The sequence below is a fragment of the Papio anubis genome, chromosome 4, assembly GCF_008728515.1.
Source record: "Papio anubis isolate 15944 chromosome 4, Panubis1.0, whole genome shotgun sequence".
NCBI classification, from domain to species: Eukaryota; Metazoa; Chordata; class Mammalia; order Primates; family Cercopithecidae; genus Papio; species Papio anubis.
In genome coordinates, this window is record NC_044979.1 from 138,855,427 (window position 1) to 138,875,581 (window position 20,155).

At 56.2% G+C, this 20,155-nt stretch overlaps 2 protein-coding genes across 3 annotated transcripts; one reads left to right on the forward strand and one right to left on the reverse strand.

The window, feature by feature from the left end:
- Window positions 1–693: 693 nt before the first annotated feature.
- ZNHIT1 (zinc finger HIT-type containing 1) lies at window positions 694–7,388 on the reverse strand. Its single transcript, XM_003919556.5, has 5 exons — window positions 6,857–7,388; window positions 2,116–2,286; window positions 1,330–1,409; window positions 1,044–1,213; window positions 694–949 (listed from the first exon to the last, which is right to left on the reverse strand). The coding sequence occupies exons 1-5, from the start codon at window positions 6,876–6,878 to the stop codon at window positions 928–930; spliced, it is 465 nt and encodes a 154-aa protein (XP_003919605.2). The 5' UTR covers window positions 6,879–7,388; the 3' UTR covers window positions 694–927.
- A 116-nt stretch (window positions 7,389–7,504) lies between these two features.
- Window positions 7,505–19,281, forward strand: PLOD3 (procollagen-lysine,2-oxoglutarate 5-dioxygenase 3). Of its 2 annotated transcripts, none has more exons than XM_021935703.2 (19): window positions 7,505–7,923; window positions 8,303–8,394; window positions 8,571–8,707; window positions 8,791–8,954; window positions 9,095–9,207; window positions 9,929–9,992; window positions 11,894–11,991; window positions 12,155–12,256; window positions 12,443–12,568; window positions 12,739–12,860; window positions 13,163–13,267; window positions 13,397–13,522; window positions 14,440–14,581; window positions 14,669–14,782; window positions 14,952–15,020; window positions 16,449–16,553; window positions 17,557–17,703; window positions 18,370–18,495; window positions 18,831–19,281. In XM_021935703.2, exons 1-19 carry the CDS (start codon window positions 7,818–7,820, stop codon window positions 18,984–18,986), a joined length of 2,214 nt encoding a protein of 737 aa, XP_021791395.1. In that variant the 5' UTR covers window positions 7,505–7,817; the 3' UTR covers window positions 18,987–19,281. The 2 variants fall into 2 exon arrangements, with proteins under 2 accessions (XP_021791395.1, XP_021791396.1); XM_021935704.2 differs by having other exon boundaries at window positions 7,513–7,923; window positions 17,614–17,703.
- Window positions 19,282–20,155: the final 874 nt, after the last annotated feature.

Consider the following 20,155-nt stretch of genomic DNA (forward strand, 5'->3'; position numbering starts at 1 on the left):
ACTCCCCTTTGCTTAAGTACCTTAAGACAAAGACAGGCCCAGCTCCCTCCGGGGTACCATTCTGCACCTGTTCCACAGTCCTCCCGCCACCTCCCTGTCACCCATCCCTGGAGCCTAGCTGTACTTTGAAAATATAGCAATTGGAGAAATACAAAGTAAAATCATGGCCGGGCGCGGTGGCCCACGCCTATAATCTCAGCACTTTGGGAGGCCGAGGCAGGTGGATCACCTGAGGTTGGGAGTTCGAGACCAGCCTGGCCAACACGTCAAAACCCCAACTCTACTAAAAAAAATACAAAAACATTAGTTGGGCATGGTAGTGGGCACCTGTAATCCCAGTTACTTGGGAGGCTGAGGCAGGAGAATCCCTTGAACCTGGGAAGCGGAGGTTGCAGTGAGCCGAGACTGCACCACTGCACTCCAGCCTGGGTTACAGCGTGAGACCCTGTCTCTAATAAATAAATAAAATAGTTTAAACAACTAAATCAATAACCAAAAAGACTTAGAGAAGTAGCCAAGGAGGGCAGGGGCTCGGGGGTGGCAGGAGAATGGGACAGAATCTCTCATGATCAGGGACACAGAGGGGCAGACAGTGGCAGGGGTGAGTGGGAGGCAGGAGGAAGAGATGGAGCCATGAGCAGGAGAGACAGGTGACCCATCGCCATCACCTCAAACACACCACGACCAAACAGGTAGGCTTCCGGCACGAGGCTCTTTATTCTAACAGCACTGGGGGCCCAGCCTACCTGCCAGACCGTTCCCAGGAGTGAGGTTGCTCTTTCCTGGCAGATAAGACACAGTTTTGTTGGGTGAATGAGCGGCTCCTCCCTCGGTCCAGGAAGAGCTCCCCCTCCACTGGGTGATGAAACTGTCTTTCTGAAGGCTAGGCAGTGCACAGCGGCGCTTCCTCTCTGGGAATGCCCAGGCTCACACAGTCCACTTCAGACACCTGCAGACAGAGAGGAAGCCAGGATGAGGGGAGAGAGGTCTGGGGAGGCTGTGGGAAGGAGGCAGTGGGTGTGGACAGCAGGTCTCACACTCACCTGGTCTCCTGGTGGGTCCCCAGACAGCGCACGGTACAGTACCGGGCACCGCAGCTGACACAGGTGTAGGGGGAAGGGAAGCCGCAGACAGCACAGAAGGGGCGCTGGGGCCGCGATGGGGGTCCCGCACAGGCCGTCAGGTAGTTGGGGCCCTCGGCCACACTCAAGTTCTGCAGAGACAAGGGGCCGGCTCTAAGACTCCTCCACCCACCCGCGCAGCAAACACCTGCTGGGGCCAGGCTCACCCCTTCCCTGTGAGGTCCTCCCAGGCCGACCCTCCTCTCACCTGCTCCTCCAGCAGGGCCTGAAAGTTTTTTCGGAAGCGAAGTTTAAAATGATCACCTCGGGTTTTCTTCTTTTTCTTTCCTAGGGGTCAAAGGCGATCAGTTGCTTGGCACTTGCCCAGAAAGACAGCAGCTTTCTCTGGTTCATCACTCCCCGTGCCCATGTGCCCTCCTGGTTCTTTTTTTGAGACAGAGTCTCACTCTGTCATCCAGGCTGGAGTGCAGTGGTGCAATCTTGGCTCACTGCAACCTCCACCTCCCGGGTTCAAGTGATTCTCTTGCCTTGGCCTCCTGAGTAGCTGGGATTACAGGTGTCCACCACCATGCCTGGCTAATTTTTTTTTTGTATTTTTAGTAGAGATGTGGTTTCACCACGTTGGCCAGGCTGGTCTTGAACTCCTGACCTCAAGTGATCTGCCTACCTTAGCCTCCCAAAGTGCTGGGATTATAGGTGTGAGCCACCACACCTGGCCCTGCCCTCCTGGCTCTAAGTCGGTCTCTCGCTACCAGCCTCTGCCCTCCACCCCAATTCTCCAATCCCAGCCAACCGTCACCTCCATGCCCCCAAGCCTAAGGCCTCATGTCAGAGCTCATCCAGTCTCTCTTGTTTATTTCACATACACGAGAGGAAACTGAGGCACAGAAAGGGGGTGTGGTTGCTCACAGCCATGGGAGCCAGTCACCGGCAGAGGCACCAGGAGCTCCTGGGTCCTCCCGCAGCCTGAGTTGGGCAGACTCTCCTGCCTCCTCTCAGTCCCATCCCCCGCTTCCTCCTCCATCCACCTCACCAGTGTCCGCATCATCATCAAACTGAGGCAGCCTCTTGCCAAGCTGAGGGAGTCCTGCGTGGGGGTCATCCTGGAAGTTGTCATTCTCCAGGGCCTCCAGTTGCCGGTTGATGCGACGCTGCCGGGCTGCCCGGTCCAGCACCCGCCGCTGCCCGGGGTCCTGGGAGCGAACTGCATGGGGCAGGGCACACAAAGTTACAGGGCTTCTGAGAAAGAGCAGTGTGGCTGCCGCTCTGGGCAGGGCAAGGAAGGCACCCAGGGTGGAAGCTGCAGCTCTCTGATCTCATCCCCATCGCCAAGGCCTGGGTCTCCTCGTCTCCTCCCAGGCCAGCCTCCGGGCCCATGCTTCCTGTCCCGCCAGCTGAGACTCTTTCAGTCTTTCCCGCCTGTTTTCTCCAGGAGCCCCCTCCTGGAGACAGCTCACTGCAGACTGGGGAGGTCATGGCACCCTGGGGCTTCCAGGTTGTCCTGAGCCCTCAATGCACATGGCCCTCACGCTCAGCATCTCACCTCCTACCTCAAAGGAATCAGGGGCCACCCACGCTTGGACACGCTCATCTTCCAGGCCACCCATTCGCAAACATGATGCCAAGTGGGCACACCCCTGCCCCGGGGCCCCCTAAGTCCCACCACTGAACCCGAGCCTTCACCTCCAGCCCATTCCCTCCATCTTCCATCTTCAACCCCTTCTCCTCAACCGGCACTTTCCTTTCCATCAAAAAGCTGGTAACACTCGTGTGTCTACTCGGCTTCACGGCTCCTTCTCCTTCAGAATAACTCATGTGACAGTGTTGCTTCTTCACCTCCCATCCTCTCCTCAACCCCCGAAATCTGACACCTGCGGGGGGACCACCCACACTCCAGGCTCCAGTGTGCTTTCCTCCTCCTCCTCCTCCTCCTAGGACCTGAGCCCTGTCCACCCTGTGGCGGTGCTGACTACCTTCATCGAGTAGAAAGAGACCCTTTGCTTGCTTCCGTGACAAGACTGCAGGCCTTCTCCACATCTAGCAATCCTCCGGCTCCAGCTCGGCTGCTCTCCCTGCCTCTATGGAGGTGGCTGGCCCCCTTCTCTGCTCAGTCTACGCACTCTTCCTGGGATTTCGAACCCAAACAAAGGGCTCTGATGATCACCCACAAGCAAATAACTCCCAGGGTGACTCCCTCAACCCAGAACCTGCTCCTGGGCTCCAGAACTGGCCATGCAGCCAGTGCTTGGTGAGGCCGGGCGTGGTGGCACACGCCTGTAATCTCAGCACTTTGGGAGGCTAACGGATCACTTGATGCCAGGAGTTAGAAACCAGCCTGGGCAGCATAGACAAATCCCATCTCTACAAAAAATTGAAAAATAAGCTGGGCGTGGCTGCACACGCCTACAGTCCCAGTTACTTGGGAGGCTGTGGTGGGAGGATTGCATGGGTCCGGGAGGTTGAGGCTGCAGTGTGCACCAAGCCGTAATCACACCACTGCACTCCAGCCTGACTGGCAGAGCAAGACTGTCCCCAAAACAAAAAAAAAAAAAGAGAGAAAAAAAGAAAAAAGTCACTGACTGGCCCCGTGGACACTGCAACTCAAAATAAAAAAAAATTTTCCCATCCAAATCTGCTTCTCCTGCAGATTCCCTTTAAGCGAATAGAACCATCTATGCAGATATCCAAACTAGAAACCTAGAAGTTATTTTAAACCTCTTTCCTCGGCTGGACATAGTGGCTCACCCATGCAATCCCAGCACTTTCAGAGGCTGAAGTAGGCAGATCACTTCAGGTCAGGAGTTCGAGACCAACCTGGCCAATGTGGTGAAACCTGGTCTCTACTAAAAATACAAAAATTAGCGGGGCGTGGTGGCACATGCCTATAATCCCAGCTACTCGGGAGGCTGAGGCACAAGAATCACTTGAACCTGGGAGGTGGAGGTTGCAGTGAGCTGAGATCGTGCCACTGCACTCCAGCCTGGGCGACAGAGCGAGACCCTGTCTCAAAAACAAAAAACAAAAAACCTCTTCCTCATTGCCTTATCAGCTGTTTGCCACATTCTGATAATTTTACATAATATATCTCTTTATTCGTTAGCCACCTGTTAACCATAATAATAACAGCAGCAGCCCCAGTAGCTATCACTTGTTGGACACTTACTATGAGCCAGGCACCGTGCTCAGCTCTTTGCATCGCTTGAATCGTTTAACCCTTATAACAACTGTATGGGACAGTATCATTCCATCTCCAACTTACCAACATTCAGACATTAAGAAATGTGTCCCAGTGAAACCCCGTCTCTACTAAAAAATACAAAAAACTAGCCGGGCGAGGTGGCGGGCGCCTGTAGTCCCAGCTACTCGGGAGGCTGAGGCAGGAAAATGGCGTAAATCCGGGAGGCGGAGCTTGCAGTGAGCCGAGATCTGGCCACTGCACTCCAGCCTGGGCGACAGAGCGAGACTCCGCCTCAAAAAAAAAAAAAAAAAGAAAAGAAATGTGTCCAAAGTTCACACAGCTAGCAAGTGGCCAGGTCAGAAGTCAAAGAACTGCCCAGCATCAAAAAGCATGACCTTGCCAGGCGCAGTGGCTCATGCCTGTTATCTCAGCACTTTGGGAGGCCAAGGTGGATGGATGGCTTGAGCCCAGGAGTTTGAGGCCAGCCTGGGCAACATGGCAAAACCCTGTTTCTACAAAAAAATACAAAAATTAGCCGGGCGTGGTGGCACACACCTGTAGTCCCAGGTATTCAGGAGGCTGAGGCGGGAGGATTGATTGAGCCCAGGAGCTCAAGGCTGCAGTGAGCTGTGTTTGTGCCACTGCACTCCAGCCTGGGCGACAGAGCAAGACCCTGTTTCAAAAAAAAAAACCAAAAAACCCAAAACCAAACGAACAAAAAAACCATGATTGTGATCACCGTACTACTCTGTCTCCCTTCCAAATGCCAGGCAGTGCTCTAGGTTCTAGGGATACAAAAGCTTACAGTCCAGTGGCCAACACAAATGATTAATCAAACAAACAAAGAAAGTACGGCATGGGGTAGGCTAGGATACGGAAGTATAAAGTGCTGCGGAGCCCAGGACAGAAACACCCAACCTGGCCTTGGAGTAGTCAGGGAAGACCTCCCAGAAGAAGGTAAGTCTAGGTTAAGGCCTAACTGCTGAATGGCCTGGCTCAGGGGAGACAGCAGGGTGTTTCAGGCCTTGAGGCCAACATGAAAACAGTAATGGCTGGGAGACTGCGATGCCTTTGAAAAACTGAGGGCCAAGTGCAGTGGCTCATGCCTGTAATCCTAGCATTTTGGGGGGCTGAGGCAGGCGGACCACGAGGTCAGGAGATCAAGACCATCCTGGCTAACACGGTGAAAACTCATCCTTACTAAAAATACAAAAAATAAGCTGGGTGTGGTGGCAGGCGCCTGTAGTCCCAGTTACTTGTGAGGCTGAGGCCGCAGAATGGTGTGAACCCAGGAGGCGGAGCTTGCAGTGAACCAAGGTTGCGCCACTGCACTCCAGCCTGGGGGACAGAACGAGACTCCATCTCAAAAAAAGAAAAGAAAAGAAAAACTGAAAGGGCCAAGCGCAGTGGCTCATGCCTGTAATCCTAGCATTTTGGAAGACTGAGGCAGAAGGATCATCTGAGCTCAGGAGTTCAAGACCATCCTGGGCAACATAGTGTGACACCCATCTCAACAAAAAATATAAAAACTAGCCCAGCATGGCGGCCTGCACCCACCTGTAGTTCCAGCTACTCAGGTGGCTGAGACGGAAGAATCACTTGAGCGTGGGAGGTTGAGGCTGCAGTGAGCTATATAGAATCACTGCATTCCAGCCTGGGTGACACAGCTGAGACTCCATCTAAAAAAAAGCCTTTGCTAGCTCGCCAATGCTTCCCCACAGAGTTCAAACTCCTGGGCAGTGTGTATAATGCCTTTCAAAATGTAACCTTTCCCCAGTTTTCCATCCTTTCTTATCACTCTGTAAAATCCAAACTATGGACTTGGTTTCCTAAGGGACTAGGTTTTTTCTTGTTTTACTGCCTTTGCACGTGAGGTTCCCACTAAGAGAAACCCTAACTAGACTTTCAAGACTCAATTCAAGCTTTTTCGTTTTTCCTTCAGGTTTCACAGTCCCCTGCCTCCCAGAACCTGGGCTAGAAGCCACGCCTCCCTGTTCGCAGGCGCTGTGCCTCCCTCTGCCATAGCACAAATCACAGTGAAATACAGTGGTAAGTCTGCATTTCTGTCCCCCTTCCAGAAAAAGCCAATGCTTGGATAACAGGGATCTTTCTCCTCTTCATCCCCAGCGCCCGGTTTGGGGCAGGCATCAATAAAACGTGAATGGTCAACGCCAGGACCCGAGGGCTAAGGAAGGGATTTAAGAGGAATAGCTGGGGTCGGGCGCGGCAGCTCACGCCTGTAATCCCAGCACTTTGGAAGGCCCACGCGGCAGGATCGCTTTGAGGCCAACAGTTGGAGACCAACCTGGGCAACATAGCGAGAGCCCGTCATCACATAACAAATTAAAAATTAGCCAGGCGTGGTGCCTCATGCCTTCAGCTCCAGCCACTCGGGAGGCTGAGATGGGAGGATGGTTTGATCCCAGTAGTTCGAGACTGCAGTGAGTTATGACTACGCCACTGCACTCCAGCCTAGGTGAAAGAGCGAGACCACGTCTCAAAAGAAAAAAAAAAAGAGGAATGACTAGGTAAGAAAATTCTAAGACTGGTTTGGACTTGGGAAGGGGAAGGGGGCGAACCGCGGGGGCTCACATACCCGAAGTTTTCTTCTCCACCATTTGCACAACACAACTGTCGGAAGAGACTGCTGCGCACGCGTACTAAACCCACGGCGTTGGTAGGGGCGCCATCACTTCCGGTGGCTTGTACTTCCGCGCGTGCGCCACCGCTTTGACTCATTACGTGGCGTTTCCTTGGAGACAAGAAAGCTTTTTGCCATGTTTTATAGGGGCAAAACTACTTCCGGCCTCAGTGTGGAGGTGTAAATCTTGTAGGAGCCACGAAATGGGTCATTTTAAAGATGTGCTCACGGTGTTCTTACGAGAAACCTTATTTTCCTTTGGTCCTTGTGAAGATGCTCTGATCACAAAGGCAGACCCTGGAGCTTCTCCCCGGGCAGAAAAGGAAGTGGGCCGAACTGTCAAAGAAAGTGGCTTTGATCCCAGCGGACTGGCTTCCGTGGGCAATCCGAGGTTCCTAGTGGCCCTCTGCAGAAAGCTCAGCTCCCAGTTGCCCCAGGCCTCCGTCCCGCGGCGGACTCCTGGGCTTCCTCCCTCCCTGTCGTCGCCACCCCCTAGCTCTCCCCGTCTTCCGCCCGCACTCTCCCAGCAGGGCTGCTGCCAGGACCCGCCCCCGCGTCCCTCCGGACCCACCGCCAGGGGTCACTTCCCCTGTCCAGGTTTCAGCTTCCACATGTGTAAAGCGGGGGGCTCGGCCCAGAGTCGCTGTCTCCCGCCCGCCGGCCCGAGCTGCCGCCCCTCCCCCGCCTCCCGTGCGCCCGGGACAATCCTCGCCTTGTCTGCGGCGCCGGCATCTGGAGCTTTCTGCAGCCTCCGGATACGCCTTTTTTCCAGGGCGTGGCCCCAGCCCAGCTGCTCCCCGCGGCGGCTGCACAGCAGCCCGAGCGCCCCCTTCCCGGAGCTCCCCTCCGGAGCTGGGATCCAGGCGCGTAGCTGAGGTCCCAGGATCCTGGGTGCTGTCTGGGCCCGCTCCCCACCATGACCTCCTCGAGGCCAGGACTCCGGCTCCTGCTGCTGCTGCTGCTGCTGCCCCCTGCGGCCTCAGCCTCCGACCGGCCCCGGGGCCGAGACCCGGTAAACCCAGGTGAGATCCCGGGGAGGCCCGGCGCGGCCAAGGGGGCAGAGGCTGACGTGCCTGCCAGCCTGGCCCGGAGAGGGTCGGGGGCTCGAGGAGGTGTCTGTCCCGTCCGCCGCCCAGCGTGCTCTTGGGGCTGAGTCGCGCCAAGCCCCTTGCCCATTACCACCCTGAACTGAGGTTTCCAGCCTCCCTGTGCAAACGGACTCGGAATTCCTGGGCGCCACTCCCACCCTGTCCTCCCTGGGGTCAGAGTGTTCCTGGGTGAGAAGAGTTTAAGAATGGGAAGGAAGAAAGAGAGAGAAGTCGAGTGAGAGGGAGGACAGCAAAGCACGTGGGGCCCGGAGCTGGGCGGTGGATCCCAAGTGCCAATTCCCTCTGGTAACAGAGAAGCTGCTGGTGATGACTGTGGCCACAGCTGAAACCGAGGGGTACCTGCGTTTCCTGCGCTCTGCGGAGTTCTTCAACTACACCGTGCGGGTGAGGAGAGGGAAAAGCCTCTGGGAGGGGGTCCCAGCAAGAGGGGTAGGCTGAAGTCTGGATGCCCAGGTCCCCACGGTGAGCCTGGTCAGGAGCTCCCCCCTCTCCCCCCCCCCCCCCCCCCCCCCCCCGACAACTCCCCACCCCTTGCCTGGCATGAGGCATCTTCTCCGCAGACCCTGGGCCTGGGAGAGGAGTGGCGAGGGGGTGATGTGGCCCGAACAGTTGGTGGAGGACAGAAGGTCCGGTGGCTCAAGAAGGAAATGGAGAAATACGCTGACAGGGAGGATATGATCATCATGTTTGTGGACAGGTAACGGGGCTTGGGATAGGGAGCAAGGTAAGGATGCTGAGGTTCCCAGTGGACCCCTGCTCATCCTCCCCTTCCTCACCCAGCTACGATGTGATTCTGGCCGGCAGCCCCTCAGAGCTGCTGAAGAAGTTCGTCCAGAGTGGCAGCCGCCTGCTCTTCTCTGCGGAGAGCTTCTGCTGGCCCGAGTGGGGGCTGGCGGAGCAGTACCCTGAGGTGGGCACGGGGAAGCGCTTCCTCAACTCTGGTGGTGAGTGGCAAGGTGCCCAAGGCAGAGGGGCCAAGAGCGGTGGGACAGAGTGTTAAAGGTGCCTGAGGGCTGGAGAGGGCCTGGGGGACAGGCCCTGGGACCCTGGGAGTCTCGGGGTCAACACTTCCCCTCCCCACTAGGATTCATCGGCTTTGCCACCACCATCCACCAGATCGTGCGCCAGTGGAAGTACAAGGATGATGACGATGACCAGCTGTTCTACACACGGCTCTACCTGGACCCAGGACTGAGGGTAGGGAAGACAGAGGAGTGGAGGCCTCAGGCTGAATGGGAGTGGAGGGGCAAAGGGAGCTGTAAAGAGAAAAATGTGTGCCTGGGCGTGGTGGCTCACGCCTGTAATCCCAGCGCTTTGGGAGGCTTAGGCAGGAGGATTGCTTGAGCCCAGGAATTCAAGACCAGCCGGGACAACGTAGTTGAGACCTCATCTCTACAAAAAAAAAAAAAAATTAGCCAGACTTCATGGTGTACACCTGTAATCCCAGCTACTTGGGAGGCTGAGGTGGGATGATCACTTGAGCCCAGGAGTTTGAGGATGTTTTGCACCACTGCACTCCAGCCTCTGTGACAGAATGAGACTCTGTCTCTCACAAAAAAGAAAAAGCACGGTGGCTCACACCTGTAATCCCAGCACTTTGGGAGGCCGAGGCTGATGGATCACTTGAGGTCGGGAGTTTGAGACCAGCCTGGCCAACATGGTGAAACCCTGTCACTACTAAAAATACAAAAATTAGCCAGGCATGGTGGTACTCTCCTGTAGTCCCAGTTACTTGGGAGGCTGAAGCAGGAGAATCGCTTGAACCGGAAGGCAGAGATTGCAGTGAGCTAAGATCATGCCATTGCCCTCCAGCCTAAGCAACAAAAGCGAGAGAAAAAGAGAGAGAGAGAGAAGAGAGAAATGATGTCCTTCCCACTCCTTCCATTTTAACCACTCTATCGCATCTCATTCCATTTAGGAGAAACTCAGCCTTAATCTGGATCATAAGTCTCGGATCTTTCAGAACCTCAACGGGGCTTTAGGTGAGGAGGAAGACAGCCGCAGGTGGGCAGTGCGCAGCCTCTGCAGCTTGGGGTCTTGAGCTGGGAGAGGCTTCTGGAGGAGCTGGGCTGATCTGAGTCCACCTCTATGTGGTTTTATTGGGCGTCTGAGTGGCTGGTTGTGTGAGTTGCACTGTGCTGATGGTACTAGAAGCAAGGGAGGCAAAAATGTGTCTGGCATCTGTTGCACACATGCTGCGCCTGGGCACCAGGCCAGGGGCTTTTTTTTTTTTTTTTTTTAGATGGAGTTTCGCTTTGTTGCCTGGGCGGGAGTACAATAGTCCAATCTCAGCTCACCGCAATCTCCGCCTCCGGGGTTCAAGTGATTCTCCTGCCTCAGCCTCACGAGTAGCTGGGAGTATAGGCATGCGCCACCACGCCTAGCTAATTTTGTATTTTTAGTAGAGACAGGGTTTTACCATGTTGGCCAGGCTAGTCTCGAACTCCCAGCCTCAGGTGATCCGCCTGCCTCAGCCTCCCAAAGTGCTGGGATTACAGGCGTGAGCCACTGTGCCCGGCCTACTCTGTGATTTCGTTTAACAAAGGGAAGGTCCCTGGTTATCCTTCTCATACAGATGAGGAAAGCAGCTTGTGGAGGGGTTGGTGACTTGCCTCAGGGGATGGGGAGAACGGAGAGAGAGAGGCCAGGCACGGTGCCTCATGCCTATAATCCCAGCATTTTGGGAAGCCAAGGCAGGAGGATCACTTGAGGTCAGGAGTTCGAGACCAGCCTAGCCAACATAGCAGAAACCCGTCTCTACTAAAAAAAAGTACAAAAATGAGCCGGGCATGGTGGCGAGCACCTGTAATCCCAGCTACTCAGAAGGCTGAGGTAGGAGAATCACTGGAACCCAGGAGGCGGAAGTTGCAGTGAGCCAAGATTGCGCCATTGCACTCCTGCCTGGGCAACAGAGTGAGACTCCCTCAAAAAAAAAAAAAAAAGGAGGCCAGGTGCAGTGGCTCATGTCTGTAATCCCAGCACTTTGGAAGGCCGAGGCGGGCAGATCATGACGTCAGAAGTTTGAGACCAGCCTGGCCAACATAGTGAAACCCCGTCTCTACTAAAAATACAAAAATTAGGCCGGGTGTGGTGGCTCATGCCTGTAATCCTAGCACTTTGGCAGGATTGATCACCTGAGGTCAGGGCAGGTGGATCACCTGAGGTCAGGAGTTCGAGGCCAGCCTGGTTGACATGGCGAAACCCCGTCTCTACTAAAAACACAAAAATTAGCCAGGTGTAGTGGTGTGTGCCTGTAATCCCAGCTACCTGGGAGGCTGAGGAAGGAGAATCGCATGAACCCGGGAGGTGGAGGTTGCAATGAGCCAAGATCGCGCCACTGCACTCCAGCCTGCGTGATAGGAGTGAGACTCCATCTGAGAATAAAAAACAAAAAATACAAATACAAAAATTAGCCAAGTATGGTGGTATGTGCCTATAGTCTCAGCTAGCTGGGATGCTGAGGCAAGAGAATCATTTGAACCCAGGAGGCAGAGGCTGCAGTGAGCCAAGACCGCACCATTGCACTCTAACCTAGGCGACAGAGTGAGACTCCATCTCAAAAAAAAAAAAAAAAAAAAAAAAAGGAGAGAGGGAGAATATGAGGAGGGGTAGGGATGCTGAGGCTCCTAGTGGACCCCAGTTCAGCTCATCCTCCCCTTCCACCCAGCTGTGATGTGATCACACAGGTAGTAGGCAATGGAGCTCTCTGGGCCAGCAGCCTGGTCAGAACCCAAAGGTTCCTGCCCCACAACGAGGGACACTCTAGGATGGCCCTGGTGTCCCTTTATTCCCTGGAGAATATGGGACCCCGTATTTAGAAGAACATGTTGCTTGGCAGCTCCCAGAGAAAGGGAGTCTGAAGCCTGACCTTTTTCTTCCCCAGATGAAGTGGTTTTAAAGTTTGATCGGAACCGTGTGCGTATCCGGAATGTGGCCTATGACACGCTCCCCGTTGTGGTCCATGGAAACGGTCCCACTAAGGTGCCACCAGTGGTCTCAACCGCCGCCCTGCCCTGCCCCAACCCCCGGGCACCTCCAACCTTTCTGAGAAGCCGGCCCTTCCCAGCCCCCATACCAGAGGTGCCTGATCCCCACCTCCACCCCTGGAGGCCTCAGCCACTCAGCCTCAGTCTCTCCCCGACAGCTGCAGCTCAACTACCTGGGAAACTACGTCCCCAACGGCTGGACTCCCGAGGGAGGCTGTGGCTTCTGCAACCGGGACCGGAGGACACTCCCGGGGGGGCAGGTGAGGTGGGGGTGCCGGGGAGGGGCACGAGAGGGCAGCGTGCTGAGCAGGAGGTGCAAGGACAGTGGGCTGGGTGGTGGTGGGGCCACCGCTCGTGGGTCCCTGCACCTGTCAGGGTGGAGGGTGGGTGGGGGCAACGGAGAAGTCCGGGCTTCCCTCTGAGCCCATGTGTGGTGCATCTTCCAGCCTCCCCCCCGGGTGTTTCTGGCCGTGTTTGTGGAACAGCCTACTCCGTTTCTGCCCCGCTTCCTGCAGCGGCTGCTGCTCCTGGACTATCCCCCTGACAGGGTCACCCTTTTTCTGCACAACAACGTGAGACCGCCCCCCCACCCCGATCTTGGAGCCTCTCCCGAGGCACCCTTCCCCTGCCCTGATTAGAACTCCCGTGCCCCTACCCCCATCTCCTTCCCGCAGCACCCCCCATACTTCAGGTGCCGCCTCCCTGCCCTCTGAGCCCATCCCCCTATGTCATCCCCTCCCAGGAGGTCTTCCATGAGCCCCACATCGCTGACTCCTGGCCACAGCTCCAGGACCACTTCGCAGTCGTGAAGCTGGTAGGGCCGGAGGAGGCTCTGAGCCCAGGAGAGGCCAGGGACATGGCCATGTGAGCGGGTGCTTGGGGGGAGGAGGGGGTGGGATGAGGGTGCAGGGTGGGAGTTGCTGCCACCTGATGCCTGGCCCTCACCTCACCTGTCACCCGTCCAGCCCCTCCTGGGCCTCCCCATTCGCGTCCTTGCAGCCCCCACGCTGTCACCCCCGCCCTTGCCAGCTCACCCAGACAGCAGAGAGCCTAGGGAAGGAAGGATAGACACTGCCTCCCTCCTTTTCTCCTGGGGGCGTGGGCCAGTCCCCCCATCCACACTGCCTCCCCACCCGCCGCTGTCTCAGCTCGCCTCTCACCTCCAGGGACATGTGTCGGCAGGACCCCGAGTGTGAGTTCTACTTCAGCCTGGACGCTGACGCCGTCCTCACCAACCTACAGACCCTGCGCATCCTCATTGAGGAGAACAGGTGGCTTACCCCCTCTCCCCGCAGCCGGAGGGCACCCCAACAGGCCCCGGGAACCCCACTTCTGCCTTGGGTACGGGGCTCCCCAGGCCTGCTCCCGTCTGCCCAGCCCTCACCCCCGCCTGTCTGTAGGAAGGTGATCGCCCCCATGCTGTCCCGCCACGGCAAGCTGTGGTCCAACTTCTGGGGCGCCCTGAGCCCCGATGAGTACTACGCCCGCTCCGAGGACTACGTGGAGCTAGTGCAGCGAAAGCGAGTGTGAGTCCCGCCAGCCTGCAGCCCCCCGCCTCCTCCGACCCAGGGCCCGGGTAGACCCAAGGCCCCCACTCTCGGGTTTGGAGTGGTCACCAGTCAGAGGTGCCACGAGGCCGGGTGCAGTGGCTCACACCTTTGATGCCACCACTTTGGGAGGCCGAGGTAGGAGGACTGCTTGAGCCTGGGAGTTTAACATCGGCCTAAGCAACATAGCAAGATCATGTCTCTACAAAAAACTTAAAATATTAGCTGGGCACGGTGGTGCGTGCCTGTAGTCCCAGCTACTACAGAGGCTGAGGTGGGAGGATCACTTGAACTTGGGAGGTTGAGGCTGCAGTGAGCCATGTTTGCACCACTGCACTCCAGCCTAGAAACAGAGGGAGACCCTGTCTCAAGAAAATTTTAAAAAAGGGCTGGCCGTGGTGGCTCAACGCCTGTAATCCTAGCACTTTGGGAGGTCGAGGCAGGCGGATCACTTGAGGTCAGGAGTTCAAGACCAGCCTAGCCAACATGGTGAAACCCCATCTCTACAAAAAATACAAAAATTAGCTGGGCATGGTAGTGGGCACCTGCAATCCCCGATATTTGGGAGGCTAAGGTGGGAGAATTGCTTGAACCTGGGAGGCAGAGGTTGCAGTGAGCCAAGATCACACCACTGCACTGCAGCCTAGGTGACAGAGCAAGACTCCATCTCAAAAACCAAAAACAAGAAACAAAAAAGAAGTGCCACAGCTTGGGGTAGGGACTGACTGCGTTTTGGGAGATAGGGCGGTTGTGACAAGCAATGCTTGACAAGGGACACGCAGGAGCCTTATGTTCAGGGACTGTGATACTCTAAGGGAAGAAGGACTTCCCGGGATGAGCTGGGCAGAATTTGGGGAGCCGCCTTCCCAGCTGACCATGGTTGTCGGTGCCTCCAGGGGCGTGTGGAACGTGCCATACATCTCGCAGGCCTATGTGATACGAGGGGATACGCTGCGGACGGAGCTGCCCCAGAGGGACGTGTTCTCGGGCAGTGACACGGACCCGGACATGGCCTTCTGTAAGAGCTTTCGAGACAAGGTGAGCGCGGGTGCGCGGTGTGGCTTGGGGGCAGCATCCTGGACTCTGGGCATGGCCTGCATCATGGACACCCCCACCCCACTACAGGGCATCTTCCTCCATCTGAGCAATCAGCATGAATTTGGCCGGCTCCTGGCCACTTCCCGATACGACACAGAGCACCTGCACCCCGACCTCTGGCAGATCTTCGACAACCCCGTCGTGAGTGGGACCCCTGCGCCCAGAGCACACAGGTTCCCCGCCCTGTGCTAAGGAAGACGCCAAACGTGATGGCTGCTGCCAGCGCAGGATGCTGAGCGGGAGGGGGCGGTCCCCTGAGGGCTGGGAGTGAGGGGGTCACAGATCTGCTGTACCCCCCACCCTCCCGCAGGACTGGAAGGAGCAGTACATCCACGAGAACTACAGCCGGGCCCTGGAAGGGGAGGGAATCGTGGAGCAGGTGAGCCCGTGCAGCCCCCACTGCCCTCATGGCCATCACCTCTTGGGGGCCCCCACCTGGATTCAGAGTTTTCACACTGAGTTTTCCAGGGGCCTGAGGGTTTTCTGTTCAGGCAAGATGAAGGCAAAGGCCGAGCAGATAGGGCTCTTGATCCCAAACCTGGCATTGATCAGATGGCCTCTCCTCTCCTGTGTGTTGGGTATATTGGTGTTACGAATGAAATCACATCGTTTTTTTTGTTTTGTTTTGTTTTTTGAGATAGTCTCGCTCTGTTGCCAGGCTGGAGTGCAATGGCGTGATCTCGGCTCACTGCAACCTCTGCCTCCCAGGTTCAAGCGACTCTCCAGCCTCAGCCTCCCAAGTAGCTGAGATTACAGGTGCATGCCACTATGCTCAGCTAATTTTTGTATTTTAGTAGAGATGGGGTTTCACCATGTTGGTCAGGCTGGTCTCGAACTCCTGACCTCAGGTGATCTGCCCGCCTCAGCCTCCCAAAGTGCTGGGATTACAGGTGTGAGCCACCGTGCCCGGCTGGAATCACATCTTTAAAGAAGAATGGGGCCGGGCACGGTGGCTCATGCCTGTAATCCCAGCACTTTGGGAGGCTGAGGTGGGGAGATTGGTTGAGGCCAAGAGTCCAAGACCAGCCTGGGCAACATAGCGAGAATCTGTCTCTACAAAAAAAATTTTTTTAATAAAAAATTAGGCCAGGAGTGGTGCTTATGCCTGTAATCCCAGTACTTCAAGAGGCCAAGGCAGGCGGATCACTTGAGGTCAGGAGTTTGAGACCAGCCTGGCGAACATAGCAAAACCCTGTCTCTACTAAAAAAAAAGAATACAAAAATTAGCCAGATGTGATGACGCGCACCTGTAGTCCCAGATACTCTGGAGGCTGAGGTGAGAGAATCGCTTGAACCTGGGAGGCGGAGGTTGCAGTAAGCCAAGATCATGCCACTGCACTCCACCCTGGGTGACACAGCGAGACGCTGTCTCAAAAAAAAAGAAAAGAAAAAATTAGCTTGGCATGGTGACATGTGCCTGTAGTTCCAGCTACTTGGGAGGCTGAGGCAGGAGGATCGCTTGAGCCCAGAAGGTCGAGGCTGCAGTGAGCTATGATTGTGCCACTGCACTCCAGCCTGGGTAACAGAGCAATACCCTATCTCAAAAAAAAAAAAGAGGGATGCACTGTTATGGAAGTTTGGAAACCCCTGTCCCAGCACAAGGGGCTCTAGGACCCTCTGCCACCTCTGCTGTGCCAGATACCAGCTCTCAGCCTTGCCATTCCCCCAAGCCCTACCTGGCAGGTCCCCGGCTGCTCTCACAGAGCCTTCCCTGCTCCTCCCTGCCCCTTCCCATTCTGCCCACTGCCTGTCCCCTTCCCCATTCTGTGGCGTCAGCTAGCCCTGTTCTCCCCCGCCCCGTCCTCAGCCATGCCCGGACGTGTACTGGTTCCCACTGCTGTCAGAACAAATGTGTGATGAGCTGGTGGCGGAGATGGAGCACTATGGCCAGTGGTCAGGCGGCCGGCATGAGGTAAGGGCCTGGGTGAGGAAGGCAGAGGGCTCCCCGGAGGAGGAGGTGCGGGATCTGGTAAAGGAACAATGGAATCAGGAAAATGGGAGCAAAGAGGGGGAACTCCCTTTTTCTCTACTAAAACCCCAAGGGGGAGACAGACCCTGGGGTCACAACTGCATTCATTCATGTATTCAAGAAATATTTACTGCTGGGCGCAGTGGCTCATGCCTGTAATCTTAGCACTTTGGGAGGCCAAGGCAGGAGGATTGCTCGAGCCAGGGAGTTTGAGGCCAGCCTGGGCAACATAGCAAGACCCTGTCTCTACAATAAATTTAAAAATTAGCTGGGTTTGGGCCAGGCATGGTGGCTCACGCCTGTAATCCCAGCACTTTGGGAGGCCGAGGCAGGTGGATCTCCTGAAGTCGGGAGTTCGAGACCAGCCTCATCAACATGGAGAAACCCCATCTCTACTAAAAACACAAAATTAGCCAGGCATGGTGGCATGTGCCTGTGGTCCCAGCTATTCAGGAGGCTGAGGCAGAAGGATCACTTGAGCCCCAGAGTTAGAGGCTGCAGTGAGCTATGATCATGCCGCAACACTCCAGCCTGGGTGACAGAGCAAGACTCTGTCTCTAAAAAAAGAAAAAAGGAAAGTTTCTGGGTCACTGTCCTAGCTTGCACTGCAGGAATGCCTCGTGCTGGCCGAGCTCTGCCCTGCTGTGAGCAGCAGCCGCCACACAGCTTCTAAGGCTGCGATGAGCAGCCTGGGTACTGTGGAAGCCACGGGGAAGCCTTGACCCAGACTTGGGAGGACTAGGGGGCTTCACAGGACAGGTGACATCTTAGCTGAGACTTGAAGGGCCGGGAGCAGTGAGTCAGGCTGAGAAGTAGCAAAGAAGACTGCTCCACACAGAGGAGCACAGGTGTAAAGGCTGGGGCACAGGAGGAAGGAGGCTGGACTGCCCCTTGGGGGGGGCACCATGGCTGGAGGGGCGGGTGGCTCAGTGCCCGCCGCCCCCAGGATTCAAGGCTGGCTGGAGGCTACGAGAATGTGCCCACTGTGGACATCCACATGAAGCAGGTGGGGTACGAGGACCAATGGCTGCAGCTGCTGCGGACATATGTGGGCCCCATGACCGAGAGCCTGTTTCCCGGCTACCACACCAAGGTGCGCTGCCCATCTGCCCGCTGCCTCCCCACCTTCCCCACCCCAGTCCGAGGCTGGAAGTCTCCACAGAGACCCCTTTTGGCCCCCGCAGCATTTGGGCTCCATGCACTTTAGTTCCCAGGGAAATGAGATGCTGCAGGAGGCAGCCCAGGGGAGGGAGGGAGCCAGGCTGAGACCCGGGGCAAGACTTGGCCCTAATCTAATGCCAGTGAGCAGTGAGACTCTCCCATGCAGGAATCCTGCCGCCCCTCCCCTCCCTGGGCAGGGACCATCATCTCCCTGAAGATCCCCTGCAATGGCCAGGTGTTGGTGGCTCACACCTGTAATCCCAGCACTTTGGGAGGCCGAGGTGGGCGGATAACCTGAGGTCAGGAGTTCAAGACCAGCCTGGCCAAGATAGTGAAACCTAATCATCTAGTAAAAATACAAAAATTAGCCGGGCGTGGTGGCAGATGCCTGTAATCCCAGCTACTCAGGAGGCTAAGGCATGAGAATTGCTTGAAACCAGGAGGCAGAGGTTGCAGTGAGCCGAGATCGCACCACTGCACTCCAGCCTGAGTGACAGAGCGAGACTGTCTCAAAAATAATAATAATAATAATACAAAAAAAAAAAAAAAATCCTGCGCTCGCAGCCATCCCTGCAGCGTCTTCTCTCCTCTCTCCCAGGCGCGGGCGGTGATGAACTTTGTGGTTCGCTACCGACCAGATGAGCAGCCATCTCTGCGGCCACACCATGACTCATCCACCTTCACCCTCAACGTCGCCCTCAACCACAAGGGCCTGGACTATGAGGTGCGCCCCAGCCACACCACCCACCCATGCTTCACCTCGGGACCCTCGGGTCCCCACCTAGAGCCCTTGCATGCACCCCCGGCTCCCCGCCCTGCCCATTCCCCAGTGATTTTGTGGGTGTCAGCTCCTAGATCTCTTCTGGGCAGGCGGCCTCAGCCTTCTCCTGGATCTTCCTGTTTACGGGCACCCCAGCCCCCCATATCTGCCTTCTCCCTTGTTGCACTGGTCTGTCACCGCACCGTGTCCCCTCACCTGGCCGCCCCGCCCCCTGTATCTGCCTGCTCCCCAGGCCCCATGTCTGCTCACTCCATGTTTCCTTTCCCTTCTCTTTTCAGGGAGGCGGCTGCCGCTTCCTGCGCTACGACTGCGTGATCTCGTCCCCGAGGAAGGGCTGGGCGCTCCTGCACCCCGGCCGCCTCACCCACTACCACGAGGGGCTGCCCACGACCCGGGGCACACGCTACATCATGGTGTCCTTTGTCGACCCCTGACACTCAACCACTCTGCCAAACCTGCCCTGCCACTGTGCCTTTTTAGGGGGCTTGGCCCCCATCCTTGGAGTGGGAGATGGGTCTCTCTCACTCCCCGCTTCCTGAGTGCATGTTCCGTGTGCCTGGACTGAATATGTCATCTTGCTCCCAACACACGGCCCTCTCAGGAAGCACCCGGAGTCCCTGCCTCTCTCCTCCGCCCACAGGGGTTCATGGGGACAGGGCTTCTGGGGACTCCCGTGTGATAAATTATTAATGTTCCTCAGCCTCAGTGCCATTAAAGGACAGTTTGTAAGTCTTGAGTCCATTCGTCTGCCCATTAACCCCATCTCCCCTCCTGCCACCAGCATAGAGGGAGAGACCCTGAAAAGGGAAGATGAGAGGAAAAGGGAGAGGCAGAATGTTAGACCCTCGTGGGAACCTGGAAGCTTCCCTGGCTCCCACTTTCCCCTTCCCCTGTATTGGCTGAGCTGGAAAGAGTGTGTGAGAGGGCACAGACCAAAAGAAGGACTTCCCAGGCTGGGCACAGTGGCTCACACCTGTAATCCCAGTACTTTCGGAGGTCAAGGCAGGCGGAGGATCACTGGAGGCCAGGAGTTCAAGGCCAGCCTGGACAGCATAGCAAGACCTCCATCTCTACAAAAAATAAATTAGCTTGGCGTGGTGACTCACGCCTGTAATCCCAGCACTTTGGGAGGCTGAGGTGGATGGATCACCTGAAGTTGGGAGTTTGAGACCACCCTGGCCAACATGGTGAAACCCTTTCTCTACTAAAAAAAATACATAATTAAGCTGGCCACAGTGGCTCACGCCTGTAATCCCAGCACTTTGGGAGGCCAAGGCGGGCGGATCACAAGGTCAGGATTTCGAGACCAGCTTGGCCAACACAGTGAAACCGCATCTCTACTAAAAAATACAAAAATTAGCTGGGCATGGTGGTGGGCACTTGTAATCCCAGCTACTTGGGAGGCTGAGGCAGGAGAATCATTTGAACCCAGGAGGCAGAGGTTGCAGTGAGCTGAGATCGCACCATTGCACTCCAGTCTGGGTGACAAGGCAAGACTCTGTCTCAAAAAAAAAAAAAAAAAAAAACCCAGGTGTGGCATATGCCTGTAATCCCAGCTACTTGGGAGGCTGAGGCAGGAGAATCGTTTGAACTTGGGAGGTGG

What these genes read in the sequence shown, in the direction of transcription:
- PLOD3 (XM_021935703.2), top strand. Translation starts at nt 7,818, where the DNA reads ATGACCTCCTCGAGGCCAGGACTCCGGCTCCTGCTGCTGCTGCTGCTG. An exon ending in ACCTGGACCCAGGACTGAGG is followed by an intron (nt 9,208 to 9,928) that starts GTAGGGAAGACA and finishes CATTCCATTTAG; the next exon opens with GAGAAACTCAGCCTTAATCT. An exon ending in GGGAGGGAATCGTGGAGCAG is followed by an intron (nt 15,021 to 16,448) that starts GTGAGCCCGTGC and finishes CCCCGTCCTCAG; the next exon opens with CCATGCCCGGACGTGTACTG.
- ZNHIT1 (XM_003919556.5), bottom strand. Translation starts at nt 6,878, where the DNA reads ATGGTGGAGAAGAAAACTTCGG. An exon ending in TGATGATGATGCGGACACTG is followed by an intron (nt 1,410 to 2,115) that starts GTGAGGTGGATG and finishes TTTGACCCCTAG; the next exon opens with GAAAGAAAAAGAAGAAAACC. An exon ending in AGGCCCTGCTGGAGGAGCAG is followed by an intron (nt 1,214 to 1,329) that starts GTGAGAGGAGGG and finishes TTGTCTCTGCAG; the next exon opens with AACTTGAGTGTGGCCGAGGG.